Source organism: Aphidius gifuensis, linkage group LG3 (assembly GCF_014905175.1).
Source record: "Aphidius gifuensis isolate YNYX2018 linkage group LG3, ASM1490517v1, whole genome shotgun sequence".
NCBI lineage: Eukaryota > Metazoa > Arthropoda > Insecta > Hymenoptera > Braconidae > Aphidius > Aphidius gifuensis.
In genome coordinates this window covers 19,232,997-19,248,079 of record NC_057790.1, presented here as the reverse complement: position 1 = coordinate 19,248,079, position 15,083 = coordinate 19,232,997, and the positions used below count along the sequence as shown (strand labels likewise).

The 15,083-nt window shown below is 26.0% G+C and overlaps 1 protein-coding gene across 2 annotated transcripts in view; it reads right to left on the bottom strand.

The window, feature by feature from the left end:
- Window positions 1-444: 444 nt before the first annotated feature.
- The window catches only part of LOC122852477 (protein CBFA2T1), a 28,735-nt gene continuing 14,096 nt past the window's right edge, over window positions 445-15,083 (bottom strand). Inside the window, exons 2-8 of one of the 2 annotated variants that reach the window (XM_044152313.1) lie at window positions 12,792-13,159; window positions 7,539-7,963; window positions 6,888-7,034; window positions 3,147-3,391; window positions 1,467-2,104; window positions 1,091-1,374; window positions 445-1,010 (exon numbers count right to left, since the gene is read on the bottom strand). In XM_044152313.1, coding sequence (XP_044008248.1) covers window positions 774-1,010; window positions 1,091-1,374; window positions 1,467-2,104; window positions 3,147-3,391; window positions 6,888-7,034; window positions 7,539-7,963; window positions 12,792-13,119 — 2,304 coding nt within the window. In that variant the 5' untranslated portion in view covers window positions 13,120-13,159 and the 3' untranslated portion in view covers window positions 445-773. The remainder of the gene's footprint in view (window positions 1,011-1,090; window positions 1,375-1,466; window positions 2,105-3,146; window positions 3,392-6,887; window positions 7,035-7,538; window positions 7,964-12,791; window positions 13,160-15,083) is intronic. The other variant, XM_044152314.1, reaches the window with a different exon arrangement.

Genomic DNA, 15,083 nt, shown 5'->3' with positions numbered 1-15,083 from the left:
ATCCTAAATACTTCTTCAGTCATTCTATATTCCTGATACGAATCGGTAAAATTTTTCTCTAAAAATAACAGGCTAACAGAAATCCGAAGAAGTAATTTTCAAAGATTTTACTTATTCATAATTTTTCCACAACTGTCTGTCGAAGATTGAAAATTCCTGGGGATGTATAATTACTGAATACTTTTTAATTTTAAAATAATACAATGTTTATTAATTTTCGTCCTATTTTTTATATTTGAGCAAATTTTTTTTAACACAAACATAAAAATTATTTTTCATATTACATTGATCAATACATTATTAATAATAATCAGTAATATTCTTTGTTAATTATTAATGACTAGCACATTGTTTGTTTGTGTGTGTGTATGTGTGGGTGTTTTTAATTTAAAATTGATATTATTCTTTTTCTCTGTATGCTTAAATAATTAATAATTAATTGAATAACTATTTTACAATGTTTATTAATTTTTGTTTGTTTGACTAGTACATATTAAATTATCGTGCATGAAAAATAAAAAATAATAAAATAAATAAATATATAACAAAATGAAAATAATTAATTTAATTATTAATTAATTTTGTTGAATTATGATTTGATAAATATGAATATACTATATTAATATTTAAAAGATTTTTTTCTTGATTAAACATGCATGTTAATATATATTTAGTCATCTATAAATTCTATTAATTAACTAAAAAAACAATAAAATAAAACATTATTCTATATCAACGATTTATAAGCTGTTGTATATTTTTTTTTTGGATGATTACTTTCCCTTTGTTGGTCCACTATCAACATCAGTTGAACTACCTAAAACACTACTACCAATTCTTGGTGGGCTTTGTGATGATGATCTTCGTGTTTCTTGATTTGTATTTGAATGACAATTTGCATGATGTCCACCAGCTTCCCAATCTCTGTGTTGACAAAATGAACCACAGTATCTAGCAATTCCACATCCACCACATGTTTCAAGTGCTGGTCTTCCACAATTCCAGCAATTCTAATTTTTATAATATAATAATATTTTAATTTAAAATTATAAATAATAACAAGTACAAATAATAAACAACAACAACTTACTGAACCAATAACAGGAGTTGTATGTGTATTATCTTTTTCATCATCACATGTTAAACTTGATGTTGCTGCTGATGTTGTTTTAGATGTATTATCATTTTTATTTAAATGATTACCAATACGTATGAATCCTTGTCTAAGTGGTCCATGCCCTCTGTGTGATGTTGGTAAATCAATTAATTGATGAACTCGTAATCTTTCACTTACACGTGATTCAGCTACTGCTGTTGCTATTGCACGTTGTACTTCTATCATTGCAACACGTTTAACATCTTGAACGGCTTCTTCTGAGATGAAAAAAAAAAAAATATAAAATAATAGTTCAATAAGTACAACTACTTTGTCAATTTTTATTTCAATAAAATAATAAAATACTAACCAGCTCGACGTTTAACTTCAGCAGCAACACGATCTTCAGTTGCTCGAATTGTCTGAGCGACAATTTCACCAGATAGTCGTTTAAGATTATTATCTCGATCAGTCGTTATACTTGAATCAATTTGTGAACCATTTGCCGTTGTAATATTATTACTATTGGTATTATTTCCATTTTGGCTACATGATGATTGTGCAGTAGCAGCAGCTGGACTTGAACATCCACGTCTTTGTAAAATAACAAGTGCTCTTTTAGTTTTTTCAACCATTCCCAATATGCAATTTAACATAACGTGAATATTTTTCCATTCATCATCAAGTGTTAATCCATTTTGTCCAGTTTGTCCACTGTGTTGTTGTTGTTGCTGCTGTTGTGGCTGTGACTGTGGTTGTTGTTGAGAAGGTGGTTGTAGTGATGCACCAAACGATGACAATTGATTTATTTGTACAAGATTTGGTGGTACTTGTCCATGAGATTGTGAATGATTTTGAACTGAAGATGATGATGATGAATGAGCTGGTTGATACCAACAATAAAGATCAGATTGTTGATGTTGTTGATGTGCATGATGACTCCAAGAATTATTTGTACGTTTTCCATAAATTGGTGTATCATCTACACCACCATTATTATCATAATATCTAAACAATAAATTATTATTAATTAATTATTTTAATCATCATAGACATATTTTTTTTTAAAGGTGTGAGAGCATAATATTAAAGCATGATTATACAGCGTTGACGAGTGTGCTATAGATGGACATTTTGAAAAGCTATAGGGTTGTAAATTTAGCAAGTTGAAAATTGTGGGAAAGGTATGTGGCCCTGTCGTGATATATTGAAATGTCAGTAACAGAGACATATCGAGAGCAAACGACTGGTATAGCATTTGTAAATTTTACCACTATATATATATAGAAAATTTTGTCGCCTTTCGTGTGGCATTTTGATTTTAATGCTACTTGTCTAATCTGTATTCACTCAAAGGTTGTGTAATTACAACTATACTGAACTATTTTTTTCACATATATATTAAACTTTTACCTAATATTAAATACTTTGTCGAACCACATAACTATCAACAAGCATATACCATAAGTTAGTGGTTTAGTTAATCGTCATTGGCTTTTACACTCGACACTTTGATTTGACACATTCAAAATGACTCGTAATTATTATTATAATTATATTTAAAAATATTTTTACTGTCTGCAATCTATTTATCCAGCTTGATAAATTATAATAATTGAGTAAATAACTATTGCATCATTTTTTTTTTTTTATGTTTACTCATGTGTTTATAAAAATTTAAATAAAATTTAACAATATACTGTTTTTTATTTATTTTAATAGATAAAAATAAATAGAATAAAAGCAATTGAATAAATTTAATTATAGTAGTTTTTTTTTTTTTCTATTTTTTTCCTTTTTGTTATTTTAAATTTTTTATTCATGGATGCAAGGCACTTTGTGGTTTTCTTGTGTCGTGTTGCCGCAGGTGTGTAAATGTCCGTCGGTCTTGTGAATTATTAGATCGATTCAATAAAATTCTATCCCCACTTGATGAAATTTTTATATCGGCTAAATCTATTTGTTTTCATTGCTTGTGGTCACATCAATACATATATACTTTGAGTAAAATAATTAAACGCACGATATACATATGAAAATTTAAACTCACGGTGTATCTGAAATACGACGTTTTGTTGCTAAATTTGTTGCTCCTCCTGAATAATGATGATGAATTGAAGCTGGATTTAAATGTTGAATTGTATTTGTACCACTTCTTGATGCATTATATGCTGATGTATTTGAATTACCATTTGTATTGTGATCACCAAATAGTTCAACTGTTTCACCTGATGGTGCTAAACTCACTGTTTCCAATACTGCTGATTCATTTGAACGTAAAAACTGTACACAAGTCTGAAAATTAACAAATACATAAATTAATAATACATAAACTATTGATTATAATAAAATAATATAAACCTTAAATTATATAAACAATAAAGTATATTTATTTTTTTTTTTTGAAAAACCAGAATTTGTATATTCTAATTAGTTTGATAATTGAAAAAGTGTCGAGTTGCTAAAATAAGGGAATAAAGTTGAAAAAATAAAAATAAAAAATATAAGAAAATCTTTCTGATGAGAAAATTTTGTTTCTTTTTTATTATTTACTTTTTTTTTTCTTTTTGAAAGAGTAAAAGAGAGGATTTAAACCAAGATGCCATTACAATCAGTTTCATTTTTAATATTCGTTCTGAGCTTTCTTTATCGAGGCCCTTTTTTGCCACTTTTCGTACAAACTCTCTTGAAAGCCCCTCTCGATCAGAAAACCCAAGTGTGAGAGAACCAATTTTTTTTATTATTCTTTTTTTTTTATTTTAATGCCAAGTCGACATGGCAACTCACGATTTATCGTTACTAATTCAATATTGCAAAAATAAAAAAGAATAAAGAAATACCACTTTTCTTTTTTTTTTTAACACTAATTTTCAACATCTTCACTTGACGCCTAATTAACAATAATTGTTTTACATTTTTTCTTTATGATAAAAGATATCAAACATATTTCTTTGATGTTTTTTTTAGCTAAATAAATTTTTAAATATAATATTTATATATAATATTTTTATCTTAATATACATAAAATTATTTAATATATATAAATAATGTCAGTTAACATAAATTGCAGTATAAAAAAAAAAAACATTAAAGGCTTGGCAGAATGCAAATATCAAACTATTAATTTGCAATTCGTTATAGTGACATTTGGTGTTTGAAGACGACAGCTGTGGACTCATTTCTAGTTTATATATATATAATAATAATATCAAGATAAAAATCCATCTTATTTATTTCCGTAAAGAAGAACATCTTCTTTACACTCAAAGTCCATAATATGTTCATCTGACAGCAACGAATTACTATAGTTTATAAAGTACTTATCTACAACAACTGCAACTACTTTTTAAATGTCTCTTATTATTTTTTTTTTTAAATAATATAATAATATATTTTTATATTTTACAAATTGCAAGTATTTAAACAATTCAAAATAATTAAGCAACCAAAAGCTTTTGGATAATGTAGGATTACATTTTGTTGTGATGTAAATTTTCCACAAATATAAATCCTCAGTACTTTTTAAATTAAATTAATTTATATAAAATAATAAAAATTAAATATTTTATGAATTATGATATAATATTATTTGCTAATAATCATGTAATACTTTATATATAAAAATTCATTTAAAATTAAAAAGTTGTGAGCTTTTCTTTTAAGAATTTCTTTTCTTGCGTTTTTTTTTTTTTCAATTGAAAATTACAATAAGGTTTTCTATATAGATAGACCAGTTGGTTTATCGATATGTATAAAAGAGAAGGAAAAAGTATATATACACACACCTCGCGCGTTCATCCATCTTCAAGGCATGCAGACTGCCGGGCTCCAACTGTTCCAGCATACAGCAGCCGCGCGCGCGTTTCACAGCATTACCAGTCTGGGAAATTAAAACAAGCTGCCAGCCGGTCGGCCATGCTCTGTTGATTTTGCCTCAGTTCTCTTATACTATATAACCATCTATATGTTTTAGTATATAGTAGCATTTGGTTCCCTTTAAATGCTATATATATATATTTAACCCTCTATCATCTCGGCTCACTGCGAGACCAATACACATGCCGTTCAGACAGACATACAAAAGCTTTTGTAAAAAAATATATTGAAAAAATATGAATAATCATTCATCAAGACAATATATACATATATATTTTTTATAAATAAATCAAGTGTGTTGTTTATCTAATCAACATTCAACACTATATTAATTACATTCAAATTTTTCTTTTTTATTTTAAATTCATAGATGTATATTTCTTGGTATAATTTTTTTTTTTAATTCACATCTTGGTTTTCACCACGTCTCGTACATATCGCAATCGTTTTGAATTTTTCTCATAGCCGGATATCCGGACGTGTGTGTGAGGACACAGATGTTCAAGAATTGGTGCTCGTTTAAAACCGCTAGTCGAATCCAAATAACAGCCCTCTTTTTTTTATACTTTTTTATTTTTTTCTCTTTACTCACAAATGCATCACCCCTTTTTTTCTCTTTCAAATAATAACCCTTTTTTTTATTTATACTCTAATTTTACCGATGTGTAACATATATTGATAAAATAGCCCTCTAAAATTAAAACCAATACTACAGATACAAATATATAATTCTTTGTGTGTACATATACAACTTGATTGATATTTTTTAACTATCAATTATATATGTGTTAAAAAATTTTGATTGTATTTACGCGGGTATTTTGCACGCTGGACCAATGTTTGTTACAACAACAATTGTCCTTGTGTGATTTATTATCGTACTCGTCGGTCTAATAAACCAAACAATGCCAATACCCTTTCGTACTTTACTCGCTTGTATTATTATATATAGAATTGTATTACTTGTCTTGAATATATATTACCAACAACAATTTAAACAATTTGATATTTCTCTCTCTATTTTTATGTATTCATCTCTTTCCATCTGTATATTCAATTGGTAAATTTTCCAATTATAGTGAAACTATTGAATTTTCCATGACATGCATAATCATTAAACATCTGTCGCATTGCTATCAATCTAATAAATAGTTTTTTTTTATTTTAAAACATTTTTTTCTATTTGCATTTATATATATTGTTTTTTTTTTTTCTTTGTAAAAATATTATGCGTAAATTAAAGAAGTTTGTGCAGGTGTTTTTTTTTTAATTTTTCCTTGTTAAACATTATAATTATTTATTAATTATTTTAATATATATTATTTGATATTAAATAAATAAAAAAAAAAAAAAAACACTTGCACAAATCTTTTTAATTTACGCATAATTTTTGTTTTTTTTTTTAATTCAACACTAATATTGAATAAAAAAAAGCACCTGCACAAACATTTGTAATTTACGCATAATTTTTAAAAACTAATAACATCATTAATAATATTTTATATTAAAAATTTTTTTATGCGTTTAAAAGATGATAGTTTTTCTTTTATTTTCATTTTTTATATGATATTTTTAATATATTTAATGTACGAGTTATTTTGGCTTGTAGTCATATGGCATTGAGATTTATTTGGCACTTTGTAATAAAGCATTGACAACCTTATGGGTCAACCTGTGGTGTAATTATTTTTGTAACTTGAGGTTGTACTTGGCAATACCAATTTTATAGATTTATCATACACACAAGTGTATACATGCTTGTTTTCTATTACCATGAAAGTGATAAACCTATATTTTTATATATTTAGATTTTAGAATAACCAACGCAGGTGTCTTTTATGTGCTATTTTTTTTTTTTTCACTTTAAATAAAATATTATTTAAATAATTAAATTTATAAATAGATATTAACTCACTTGATTATTAGCTCGTGCAGCAGCATTTAAATTTCGTTTTAATGATGGAATTGTGTGTCGTAAGTAAGGTAAAACAAAATCTCGAAGTGGAAAATTTGTAGCATCTTGTAATGCTGAGTGAAATTCTTCAGCACTTATACCTCCACTCTGTAATAATTTTTAATAAATAAATAAATTGTTAAAATTAATTTTTTCATTTTGATTTTAAATTTAAAAAAATTTTTTCATAAATTGAATTTTATTTAATCATGTGAGTGTATTTGACGCTGTCAAGTGCAAATACCTGAAAGAAAATTATTTTCACTATAATATTTATTTTTTATATTTATTATTATTTATTAATTTTTTTTTTTTTTTCATACTTTCGCAGTTGGGGTTTTATGTTTGGGGATTTAAGCGGGGTCGAGGCGCCTGGTGGTAGACCCAGGCTGCTGTCACAAAGTACTTAGTGACACGCATATGTGGTTACAAATTCAGGGTTTGCATTTTGTATAGCAAAACTATCATAAACGTTTTTTATTTTTTCATATATAATTAAAGTATTGCACCTGAATCGGTTTTTATATTTTCTCAGGTATTTAAATATTTTTGATTAATTCAATTTACCTGTTATTAAAAAAATGAATGAATAAATAAATAAATAAATCTTACCAATAATCCAAGTACAAGTGTACGAACAGTATCACCAGTTTCAGTTGATATATTATTTGCAAATTGTACAAGTGTACCAAGAAGTCTTTTTAATTTAGCATGTCCAGAAAATACACTTGCAATACACCTGACACTGCCATTTAAAATTAAACTATTTCCTGTTTTTGATTCAGCACTATTTGACAGATGTGATATTGCTGTATCATCTTGTTTACCAACTGAAAATTCATCATTATCATGTTTAATTGAGTGTGATGAACTTGGACTTTCATTTCCTGATGAACCAGATGATGATTGTTGTCCACGTAAATAATCACGTTCATTATTAACACCAATTATTTGTTGTATCTTTATTATTTTTTGTGAATTTGGTGATAATATATTATCTTTATTATCATTATCCAATTGAACCTGGTTTGATACACCTGAAACCAATAACTTTTTTACGTTTTCATGATGACTCATCAAAGTATTTTATTTTATTATTTTAAATTACGAAAAAAATATATTTATAAATTACAAAAGGTTTAATCTCTTTTTTCAATTGAAAACATAATTTAAATAACGTCATCTTGCATTGTTGTACAGAAACAAATGATTACGTAAAAATTTCAACCCTTTCTTACCCTTGTAATTTATAAAAATAATTGATTAATTTTTTTTTAATTGTTTTCATTCATTTGTTAATTATCATATATAGTGATTGATTTAAAAAAAAAAGAAAAACCCAATAAATTTTGTTGTTTATTTATCAATGACCATATGACAAGTGTGCATCACACAATATGATGCTGTTGTCAAAATATATATACCCTTACATGAAAACCCACGTCTCCTAGACCAACATGAAATCTCGTTTGCGCCAGATAACATGCAATTACGGCTTGTGTCATCTACCTTGTCTTGTTCAACGTTCATCTACCCCTACGCATTCCCATTCCAATATAACGGAAATTGCCGCCAGGCTTTTGATAAACATTCAACGTCAAAACAATCAAAAACAAATAGAACCACATACATATATTTTTCAAGTTAAAAAATTAATTTTATTTAATAATATATATACACACACACACACACACCTATATCAGTTTGTTTTCAATTAAATCATCAAAATAGCTAGTTGAATTAAATTTTTATTATTTAAAAAAAATTATACCTATATATTAATTGATGAAAAAATTAAATTTATATAATCAAATATTGTGAATGGTTTAAAAATAAATAAATAAAAAAAAAATATGCTAAGATTTACATTTAGTTTTAATCAAGTTGGGTAAATACTTGAAGTTCATTGAAAGTTAGATGGTTCAGCTGAAAGAGACACTTATCTAAACTTGAGTATATCAAACTAGTACGCATAAATGTGTGTTGATATTATTGAGGAAGAGTAAGAGTCAGTCGATGTCAAAACCATTTGATGCTAAGTAAATTATACATGAAAAAAAGTGTCAAAAACAATGAGAATTATTTAAAATAAAAAAAAAATAATTACAAGCTATGTAAATTGAATTTTTTTTTTTATTCATTGTCTATGTCTTTATCCAGTTTTTGAATAAATACTTTTTTTTTTTTTTTTGTACATTTTATGACCTATTAAAAATCTCCATCATCAACATATGGGTAAATGTTACTGGCCAGCTGTTACCTCTAACTATTTTCAACATATTAATTGCTTTGATCAGAAAAAATTATTAAAAAATATATTGATAATTATTTTAAGAAATCAAGTGTAGCATAAAAAATAATAAAGAAATTTTTCTATATATATATTAATACTATTATTTTTATATTGGAAATAAAAAAAAGGAATGAAAAAGAAAATGATGAATTTGTGTGAACAGGATCCAAGGACCTTTGAGCAAGTAAAATATTAAAGTCACAGTGAATCGATAAGTTGCACGTGTTGCACACAGGCAAATAGCTGAATGTCATCACAGTGTATGTGCTAGAGAAGAAGTAAGTATATGCCAGAAAACTCAGCTGTCGCCTCCTAATTGCCGGGACAATGCAACAGATGTCTTTGATCCCAAATCTAATCCTTTTTCATCTATTTTCATTTAACTTTATTTTATTTTTTTCCTGCTTATAATTTTTTATAAACATTTTACTAATTTTCTCATGTCCATCATCAACATTCACTTTACTGTTTTTTTTTTAATTTATCAAAGCTATTTTTTATCTTAAAATTTTTATTTCCGAGTTTAAAAAAAATATATACATGTTAAATTTTATCAGCAAGCAGCAGGCTCATTATTATCAAAAAAAAAGTCGACATCTTTAAAACAGAAAACTGTGATATGATAAGAAAAATACGAGTAGCCAAAAAAAAAAAAAAAAAAAAAAAACATTAGAATTTAGCAAGGTGAGCAAAGTTGACTGAGGGAGAGAGGAGGGTGTTCTATCGTGTTGAATATATTTGCAGGGATATATATTTTTTTTTTAATTCAAATAAGGGGGGGGGGGGTTAAAGTCAAATAGAGCCAAGGAATTAAAGAGTGTGATGAAGTAAAATGCAGAATAGAAATAGAGAGAGAGAAAATGATGATGATAAAAGTGAAGGGATGAAAATGTCGTGCTATCGTGAAATGCCTGTGCATGCAGCACCAACTCGAGGATGCCGGATATGATATCAGCTGGAAGCCAGAGATTCCCCGGTGGAAGTGTTGGACGTGCCTTATCGCGTCTCGACCAGGCACTCGGTATAGGGCAAAATTCAACAACGACGAACGAGAGTTAACACACGGTTTTCAAACCAAACTCTCGATGCAACGATTAAGCGCTACAGCTAACTTGACAGACTGCTTGCGTTTAAATGCAAATATATATATATATAAATCTATACCTGTATTTTGTTATGATAACAAAAACAATAACAATGATAATAATGTTCATATATGATGTTATGAATAGATGTCCAGTGTCTATATGTTTATTCATTAGTTACATATGTTGGTGGTTAATTTAATTTTTTAAAAAAAACATGTATACTTTATTAATAAATAAATAAATAAATAAAGCAATAAAAATAATATTATAATTGTTCCTAAGAATATTGATTACCCGAGTTTTAATCAATACATGAAAAATATAATTATATTTATATTTTTTATTAATTTTTGTTTGTTTGTTTGTATTTTTATAAGAAGAAGAAGAAGAGACAACTTCTGGAATTTATCTAGGCGAATCAATGTATTTGTTAGTCTAGGTATAATATATATGTATTTATTTAGAGCGAGGACAAGGTGTACAAAACTCGGTAGAGTGTCATCAACATAACGTCGAACTACATTGCCACCTGCTACCCGGTATAAGCAGCATCACGTGCTCAGCACCTCAACCAAAAACCTTGGGGAACTTGGTAATATCATAGTGATTATTTTTTCTTTTATTTTTTCATATAAAAAATAAATATATATGTGTATTACAACATGGCTTGTATATAATGATTTGTGATCCTGATACTTGACTGCGAAAATATGAATTTTTTATTTATATTTTTTTTTTTTTTTGTTGATAGTCTTTGATAACTCACGAATCACCGAAACTTTACTTGAATTTTTTTTTCTATAAATTTTTCGTTAAGCTTTTATTTGCACAGTGCATATTGCTGTTGAAATTATTATTATTTTTTTTTTTAAATCCATACGTATATATAAAAAAATTTAAATAATGAAAGTCATCAAATGTTTTTTTTCTTTTTTCATGTAACCATTGTGTGGTTTATCTCAATAATGACATTTGGTAACTCCGGACTCATCTATTTCATCATTGCGCTTTTCTTCTTGATTTATTTTTCATTCATTGATTTTTATTTTTTATATTTTTTCGGGGTAAATTTTCAAATGAATCAAACCAACCAAAAGCATCAGGGGATAATATATTAAATTCTACATAAAATTCAATCGTATAAAAAAATAAAATACTTTTTTCAAGTTTCAAATAAAATAATAAAAGTTTCAATCAAGATATCCTCCATCAAGTAAAGAAAAAAAAAAATCTATAAATTTTATTTTTAAACTTTTGTAAAATAAAATAAATAATTTCAAAAAATTGAAAGTTAAAAAATAAAAATTATTATCAATTTTTAGATAAATGAAAAATTAAAAAAAATATATAAATTGTATGACATGATAAGGGTTCATCGAGCTTGATTGAAAATAGCCAGAGGAAATGATGAAAAAATAAAATGTGAAATACTAATTAATATATAAAATGTATATTAAAATGGTAGTATTAAACATGATATAAATATATATTTAATACAAGAGTATATGTCGAGGCAGAGAGAAGAGCCTGCGGGCAACTAAATTGTACTAACCTGCGGGCTCAACTCACGTTATATGTACAGATAACTAGATCCATATTAAATGTATATATATATGTGCATATACGCAATTTAAAACTAGCATTTACTAGCATCATACTCTCTATCCTCCCCCCTATTTCTCCTGGCTCTTGTAAGCCATCTAAAATCCCTGGCAAGTAGTATAGATACGGGTACCATCATACAATATTCCACAAACTGACGTACATGGATCCATCGTTCTTCTTACCAAGAGACAATTCTTCAGTACACACTGCATCTTCTTTATAAACTAACCCTCATTTATTTTTTATTTTTTTTTTTAATTTAAAACAAGTTTAAATAGATTTTTTTTTTTGACGAAAAAAAGTTGGTTATTGTCGCTTTTGAATTTTAATTAATTATTATTATTTTTTTTTTTAATTTTAATTTTTTTTTTAGGGTAAATTTATGTTTTTTTATTGTTTTTTAATAGCTTTATATTTATAATGAAAAATTTTCAAGTCTATAGATAGATAAATATGTGTATATTGAAATGAGGTTTTTATTGTCTGGCCATAACTGACCTTAACTACTTGAAATATTTTAAATTTATTTTATAGTTAATTTATAGGGCAATAATATTATACTTTTTTGTTGATTATTTAATTCATTTAAAATTAGTTAATATTTATGTTATTTTGGGTTTTTTAAATTTTATTTAAATTATAAAATTAGCATGAATTAAAATTTTTTCCGGAAATAAGAAATGCTTGTTTTTTATCTAAATTATCACATTTTTTTTTTCGTTTAAAATTTAATTTACTTATCAGTAAAAAAGATAATAAAGTATTACTATTTTAAATTTTAATAAAGCAATTTTTATTAATTTAAAAATCATTTTTAGATTTTTCATTATATCAATTATAATTTATAAAAAAATAGTTATAATTTTTATTTCAACTCACCCTTTTTTTTAATGTCCAAATCAACTGGCTCAATTGAGCTTTCTGATGATGTTGTTGATGTTGAAATTTGACAAATGACACCTGAATTGAGACTGTTAATTGACAATGTTGAATCCTTTGTTATTGTTGAATTTGTTGTTGAAGTTGTTGATGTACTTGTTGGAGATGTGCTTGCTGTGTTTGTTGTTATTGTTAGAGTTGAATGTTCAGTTGTTGTTGTTGTTGTTGATGGTGAACCTTGTTGTTGATAATTACATTCTTTTTTTTCTTCTTTTACTTTGACCTTGTGAAGGACTGTATTAACAATTGATGAACCTTCGGCTTTCATAATAATTTATAATTGTCAATCCTTTTTTCCAATATGATAACTGTAAAATAATAAAAAAAAAATTATATTTTATTTATTTAAATAATTATATAAATGTTGAATAATTTTAAATGAAAATTAGAAATTAATTTATTATTCTTTGATTTGTAGATTGCGTCAGTTGTTATAAAAGTATTGCGCATTGTCGTTTAGTACACGTGCGTTTTTATTAATGTCAAATGTGAACAAAGTGCTTTTTCTTTTCAACAGTGAACAAAAAGAAAAAAAAATATTTTATTTATAAATTTATTTTTGTGTTTTTATTAATTAACAAATTTAATTTGTGCTTTTTTTTTTGAAATTTTTATCCAACAATTGCGCTTTGAGCTTTGCTTTCCAATTTCATCGAGAAATTAAAAATCACTACTGACATATTTTCTTTTGAAAAAAAAAAAAAAAAAAAACACATCTGTTTTGTATTTATATTTTTTTTTAATTTTTAATTTACTTTCTTTGCTGTTTTTGAAGAGAAAAAAAAAATCATAAAGTTGTGAAAAGGAAATCAGTAATATCCTTAATATAATTTTCAAAAATTATTATTATTTTTCATTTATTAAGTGTCAAAAGCATTGCCTGAAAAAATAAAAATGACGATGCAATCAATATTGCAATTTAACGCAATTATACTACGTTGTTGAATGCAATTTTTATTTTCTATCTCTTTGCTATATATAGACAATTAATATTTTGATAATTTTTATATTTTTTTTTAGAAATTTAAAAATAAGCATAATAAAAAAAAATCAGTGATGTCAACATCTGGCAAACCCATGTTTCGTGTCATCCTCACGTAGGCGATTCGTATTATTCGTCCCGGACAGAACTCGACACGTGAACCACAGCTGAGAATTACAATTGCTAACAAATACTGAATATACAGTGCAAAATTGAAACAAAACAAAGAATAACAAAAAAATATTTTATAAAAAAAAAAAAAGAAAAATTAATAATTTTCAAAACATGTTTACTTCGTAAACACAATTCAATTCATCCCCAAACAAAAAAAAAAAAAAGTACAAGTAAATAAAAAAAATTTCAATACGAGGACGTGCAAGGACGTTTACATTGAAAATTCCATGTCTAAGCCCCAGTCTGTCTCTCCCATCACGTATACATTTTTTACTCATAAAATTATGTCTATGTTTATTTTTCAAAAAAACTTTAAAACAAAAAAAAAATAATTTTATCATTAAATTATACATTATGCAGTTGCAAGATTAAACATTAAGTAAAAAAAAAAAAATAAAATAAAACTACAAAAATGCATAATAGATTAGAAGAACAAAGTTAAAAATAATAATTTCAAAAAATAAATAAATATAAATAAAAAAATCAAGTAGTAAGTCCCCATGACTTGTCAGACAACTTAAATCGACTTAATATATATTTTTTTTATTTTATTTCAAATATTACATGATAAACCAACGAATAGCACGTCAAAATTCAACAAACCCGTGGGAAAAAGTTCAGCCTTTTATATATAGAAAGAAATTGGCCAAATAAAATAGCAAAATTGAGAAAAAAAAATAAAAAATACAAGACAGGAAGACGCAAAAAAAAAAAAATAAAGGTGAATAATAATCGTGGATCGATGGCGCATATTGTGGGTGGACACAAGAGGGAGGTATGTAGAAGGCTTATGTTTATACATATGTCTCGCACATGGTGTATACTCTGAGGGTGGAAGGAGAGGGGTAAATAGAGATAGACGCTAAATGAAAAATATATATTTATATATAAACAAGTGAGATAGATAAAAAATAAAAAATGAAGAAAAAAATATTCGTCTTTTGATGTGTACATAAAATTATATATATATATTTTGTTTTTTTGTTTTTTTAAAATGTGTATGTATGCATGTGCACATTGTGGTACCACTGAAATTTCCAATATTAGAACAACCGGTCATAGAGAGACATGCCAGA